The following is a 6288-nucleotide window of genomic DNA, read 5'->3' as shown; positions in this document are numbered from 1 at the left end:
GTAACAGTGGCTCCCTAGCGGCTGCCGCAGCCCCAGTGGCCTAACGGACCAGGCCCTGGTCTCCTAATGCAGTGTTGCACCAAAGGTGGACTGGGCCCAGAACCCAGAGGCCTCTGGATCAACACCACCTCCTCTATGCCAGCACCTTCTTACACAACAGTTACACTCTCACCCCTTTACTTGTGTCACAATGACACTCTCAATTTAAGGCGAATCATCATCACATCAGCGTGAAATACTTGTGTGGTGGGTGAGGAATCATATCCACCTTCTATCACATGATACATAAACCACGCCACTGTGCACCACTGATATAGCAGAGCGGCGGCAAAATAAGAAAAAATCAAGTCTCTACTGCGCTTTACGCATTCTGTCAGCTACAGATGCTCTGTGGTTGGTCAAGTTATTGAGGACGCAGCTGTTGGTCAGCATGGACAGTTTAGAGTTCAGGGCGTCTTTGCTTCTCTCCCAACAATAATCTCTATCTTGATCCCCATTGTCCTCTCCTCCCTTTTCCTCTTCCTCTTCTTCTTCTTCTTCTACCTCACTCTCGTCATCACTGCGTTCATCTTTTTCCATCTGGGGACGGAAGCGGATAAAAGGTTTAAACATGTGTCACAAAGCTGAACAAGTAGCATAAATTGACTCACGGCTTCTCACCTTTCCCTTCAGGAACTTGTAGACCATGCGTAAGATTAAGCCAGCCCAGAAGATGTGAAGAGCCTGCAGCACCATCAGGAGGATGTTGAAACAGTAGTAGCCAGGAAAGGGTTCGAACACCTCCATGGACAGGACCAGTGTGGTATGGATGATTCTGTAAGTAATTAAATAATTAGAGTCACATTGAAAAAAGCAACTACAGACTTACAGGCCAGCCATGCTGCATTGAGCAGTTAAAGCCCCTGTACAGACTTTTCATTTAGTGTTGATTTTGGCGGCCCCTGTGGACGAAAGCGTTGGAATGAAGACTGCATTTCCCACTGTCATGAAGACGTTTGTGTAGATTTGTTTTGGAAACGTCGGAAAGAAGACGGGACTTGCTTTTTTTTTTTTTTTAGCAGCGTAATGTATCTATTCGTATCGTTTCGTCAGTGGTCCGACCCGACCATGCCTTCCAGAGGTATAGAATTAGACTACTTAGAAATAGCGTATCTTCACACTGATGGGCTCATTTGCTGTTGTAGGTAACAGAGACACATCGGCAGAAACCAGAGACTTTTGCGTATCCAGTTCAAAGCTCCATACAGGGGCTTCAAGTAATGGTAAATGGTAAATGGTCTGTGTTTTATATAGCGCTTTTCCATCTGAAACGATACCCAAAGCGCTTGCTTTAAGCATCAAAATGAAAATAAATAGAAAAACGTACTTGCTGGGGAAAATCACCAGTCTAGTCACAAGGAAGACCACAGCGAAGACAACAAACAGTATGTCACACATTTTCCTCCAGCCAGTCCCGTAGTTGAACATCTTGGCAGACTGCAAAAAATCCAGAGGTAAGAGGTAATTGAGGAAACAATAGAAATCGTGTGCACCCAGTGGCCTCAAATCTCAAGACAAAACATTGGCTGAAGAATTCTGCAAGACGTGTATCAGATATCAGATAAACAGGAAACACATCAGCTCAGTTATGATGATAATGATGATGATGATGATGATGATAAGCCAACCTGAACCTTCACACAATACAGGACACCTAGATGTGTATAGATAGCATGTCTTTGTGTTTAACCAACGCCTCATGCTCATCTCAGGTGTAAAAAAAAAAGGCCTCTAAAATACTTTAAGCTATCATAGCTCAGTCACAGGATTGGCTTGACAAAATAAGTTCAGCTTCCTGCAGGATCAGCTACTACTGCATTGACAGATTTTCTGAGAACAGCCTCAAGCACCGTGTGAACATCTGAGTGCAGCTGGCAACATTCATACTCCTCTCACTTTTGCTGGGCCTGCACAGAGCCACACACATGACCAATGGGGAGATGAATCCATGGTGATACGTTCTGGAGAGACTAATTATATTTGTAAGGTCTCATGTGTCTGTTAAACTATGGCTCTAGAGTCGGAATACGTGACACAGGACTCTGAAGAAACAAGTTGTTCTTTTGAGTCCTTCCACAGTTACACTGAAGCGATGTGTGAGTTACCTCTAGCAGGATGTCAGAGGAGTCATGCAGCAGCATCACCAAAGTGCCGATGCGAATGTAGTTGGCGCAGTAGGAGAAACTAAGCAGGAAGATGGTGGCCAGATGGTGGATCACCTGCTCTTTAAAATCCTGGCAAAGCAAACACATGCATAGTTTTTACACACAGTGAAATAAAATGTCCTTCACATGTCGGTAGAATAATTATACGTTCAATATATGGTCACTCGTTAACCACAAGTTAATAATTGACAAGGTGACAAAGTGAAGTTTCTCAATGAAGCTGAAGTGACGACAGCTAAAGCCAACAGACATTAAATCAAATCTCTTGAACATCTTCATTTTGATGGTTGTATTGTTAACTCATGTATGTTGTATTGTTAATTCATGACTGAATTAATGAGTGAATATTGAGCTCCTCACCTTCCTCTTGACGTCGACAGAGATCCGCAGCAGCAGAGAGCCGTAAAAACCCAGTTCCAACATGTAGTACCAGTAATGAGCCCTCTCCATGGCCTTTGGAGGAAGCAATTATTCAAAAGTCAACATTTAATTTTTGCACAAATATAGGGCCACGTATGATTAACTACTGGAGAGTGTGAAGCAATTTCACTGAATAAAACTACAAATATTGATGAGAAATTACAGTTTCCAGCTGTAGGTCAACTTCTCAGTAATAATGTGTCATCAAATGCTGCTTTGTTTCTAAGAAAGGGGATAGGGAAGGATAGGTCAGCATATAATGGAGCCAAAATGCTTAGTTAAATTAGCCTACTGATTTGTCAGTGGACACAAAAATCAGCATTGGTCTCCTAAACCTTGTGAAATTGAGTCCTGCTTGAGATGCAGAGCAAAGAGGCACAGCATCTGTGTGTCATATCCCAGAGGTTGATAGACGGCAACTATTTTCTGCTAAAACTAAAGATAATTTATTAATTTTTTTTTATAAATAAAATTTACAAAGGTGTTGCTATGGCAACATTAAATATTCCAGTTGTTTCAGACATTTTATGGAGCATACAATTCAGCTGGTAGATAAATAAACAATTAAAATAATTGATTGAAAAGTTTTGGTTATGAACAGCTCTACAACACATGTCATTTTGATTCATCTACTTAGATGATGAGTGACTTAATTGTCATTTTAATAAATAAGAGTGTCAGTTGCTCATTGGCATATGAATGAGGAAACAAACATGGTTTACTGCACATTGCTTCTTCACATTTCCTTCTTAAAGACATTTTATTGGATGCCAGCCAGACTACTCATACACACCACATGTAAGATTATCTATTCAACTTCGATAACTTGGCAAGTGCACGCTAGTGAAACTGAGTGCTGATTGACTAAATGATTTTACTTCACCTGTACTGGATATTCCCTCCAACATTCACTGCGGTCCCAGAACCAGGGTGTCTGTTGAGAAAAGAAGAGGCAAAAGTCAAGAATAACCTCTTCCAGTTAAGTAGAGAGATGTGATGTTTTCCCACAGAAATAGTAGCATTTGGTTTCTACATTTCTGATGTAAAGCTAACTCATACTCACATCAATCAAGCAGACTAGTCCAGCCATGAAGGCTGAGAGGTAGAAAAAAAACCTCCACCTGCAAAACAACAAAACACATCTTTATTCTAAACCCTGAAGAAGAGGGACAGATGCTTTAAAAAATACAAACATCTACATATGAGTTAACAGAGCATGGAGGAGTCTCTCATTCTCCAGTGGAAACCCTTGTTAACTCAGTCAGGTTCTCAGCTCTCTGTGTTTTTGTTTTTGCAGTGAGCGATGTGGAATTTGTTCTTGAGGGAAGTCACCTGTGACTTGAGAAATGAAAGGTTTGTGGAGAGAAAGCACTTACGCAGCTTCACCAAACTTTTTGGTTTGACAGGGCCTGTCTTGGTTCCTGCGACGCCGGAACCAGGTCTCAATCTGCCTCTGAGTTTTGCCACACAGTGACATCAAACTAACAATTTCACTCTGAAACGACAACGCAGAGAAGGGACATATTTTTCTGAACTGGTTTTAAATACTTCCCCATGTCTGGGATTTAATTAGATGTTACGTAGTTACACCATTAATACGGATGCATGAATGTGAACATGATGTTTTACATTTGTAGCTGATTATACACTCCTTTTTTGTAAGGTGACCTTGGGTGACCTGAAAGGCGCCTCCAAATAAAATGTATTATTATTATTATTATTATTATGGTGGAGCTAGTTTTAATTATTTACATGCAGCTCGGTAGTTTAGTCTACTGGTTCCCAACCTGTGGGGGGGCAGACCCCTCCCATATTTTCCCAAAACAATTCTGGGGGCTGTTGAGGTAATTACCATGGTAGGAGAGAAGCAAAACAAAGTGTTTCTGCATAAAGTAGTATTCTTTTCTTTGTTTGTTATTGTTTTGTGAAATATTTATATAATGGTGTTGTTGTATTTTTTTTATGAAACCATGAGAAGTTTAGTAGTGAATTGTATTTTTGGTTTAGCTGCTCAAGAAGTCCCACTCCCAACTAGATGCTGTTTTTTGTAAACGATCACAATACAACAGGGTTGGGAATCACTGATTTTACCTTTTAACAGTGCAACTGCATTTCATAACATCATATATCTTAACTGGCAGGGTAACTGATAAAGTTCACCATCAATAACTTCCTTTTAGTGCCTGGTGAAAAATACTCCCCTAAACGAACTGGTCATGTTTGGTCGACTGTTGAGACCTTTTTCAGACTAACCTGTGTCGGGTGCCTGCTCGTCTTGGTGTAATACGACTCCAGCTTTGGGGAGGGGGTCGCAGTCACTTGCAATCTATTCTTTACCCCCAAACATCTGCCCATGGGTGGGGCAAAAAACCTGGGGGCAGGGAGAACAAAGGACAGTTTACACAAATGATGATACAGTCACTGTGGGATATTCATAGGCCCGGCCCCCACTCACTTAGTGTACATAATAAGCTATTTAACAGAGTCAATAGAAACATTTTAGAACTCATGTATTTCAATAGTATTATGAATATAATCAAGCATAATGTGAAGTTAATAGCAACATAATACGGACAGTGCATTAAAAACTAATGTCATTGTGTGATGTGTGTTAAATTTAATCAAATGAGAACAAATGTTTGATGGAAACTGGGTTTCGTCTTTGAAGTATACTGTAAAATAACCATTTAAAATCTTCACTTTAGATAACAATACTTTAATGCCGTGCCTTCCCTCTCTTTCTCTCTGTCAGACTCTCTCCTTCTAGTCCCCAAAGGCTTTTTTCCTGATGATAACAATGCCTGCTCTGCTAAAACACCTGCTCACTGCCCCACAGCTGATATCCTCTTACAAATACGTCCTCCATAGATCTGGATGCTTGATTATAATCAGGAAATGCTGCAACATTTTGGAGTTGATTCAAATAATACCACCCTTTGCAGTTGTAACAGAATCCCCAGATGATTGTGTTACTTAAAAGAAGGATGTGCGTATAGGCAGGACAAAGCGGTTAATTGTTAGAGATACACACACCTCTGAGAGTAGGACAATGGGGCTTCCTGTGAAGCCTACAATATCCCAATCAAATCACCCACATCTCCACAAAACAGAGAGATCAGGTGTGTTGTACCTCTCGAACACGTAGCGTAGGATGACAAAGCCCAGCGCTAGGGGCAGAGCTACGAGGAGGTCCAGAGGTTGCGGCCGGTCAGTGTCCGGCAGGCGCTCCATGTCTTTCCAGGTCACACCTGGAGGAAGCCAGTAGTCCTGCCTCCACACATCAGGCAGTAGGTTCATTCTGCTGCGGCTGGAGGAGCAGGAGGGAGGGAAGAAGGAAAAGTAGACGTGCTGAAGATGATGTTACAGGTCTCTGCGTATTCAAGCCTTAGCCAGGTAAACCCAATTAGGCAAGTGTGGTACTTGGATTTGATTTGGTACAGAAGAGACACAGACCTCTTGTGCCTCTGAATCACTGTCCGTGTGTGCTCGCGTGTGAAAAAGGGAAATACTAGGCTACTGATAGGCTATATCAGTATCTCGATTTTAATTACTAAACAATGTTTGCTACATCAAATATTTGATTCGAACTAAAAAGAGAAAAAGAAAATTAATGGTATAATATAAGTCACAGTAGAACCACAAACAACTTCAATTGAACATGGTT

The 6288-nt window shown here is 41.3% G+C and overlaps 1 protein-coding gene across 1 annotated transcript; it reads right to left on the bottom strand.

Annotated features, from left to right (window-relative positions):
* Nucleotides 1-351: 351 nt before the first annotated feature.
* On the bottom strand, nucleotides 352-5921 carry LOC311000236 (ceramide synthase 2-like; the record flags this gene model as incomplete). The annotated part of the gene is made up of 10 exons (XM_083990894.1): nucleotides 352-579; nucleotides 661-814; nucleotides 1367-1476; nucleotides 2145-2273; nucleotides 2565-2657; nucleotides 3508-3558; nucleotides 3688-3745; nucleotides 4001-4119; nucleotides 4878-4995; nucleotides 5755-5921. 10 exons carry the CDS (start codon nucleotides 5919-5921, stop codon nucleotides 352-354), a joined length of 1227 nt encoding a protein of 408 aa, XP_083847020.1.
* Nucleotides 5922-6288: the final 367 nt, after the last annotated feature.

Source organism: Trachurus trachurus (assembly GCF_905171665.1).
Source record: "Trachurus trachurus genome assembly, chromosome: 17".
Taxonomy (NCBI): Eukaryota; Metazoa; Chordata; class Actinopteri; order Carangiformes; family Carangidae; genus Trachurus; species Trachurus trachurus.
The sequence above is the reverse complement of the archived record's forward strand: the minus strand, read 5'-3'. Positions and strand labels throughout refer to the sequence as shown.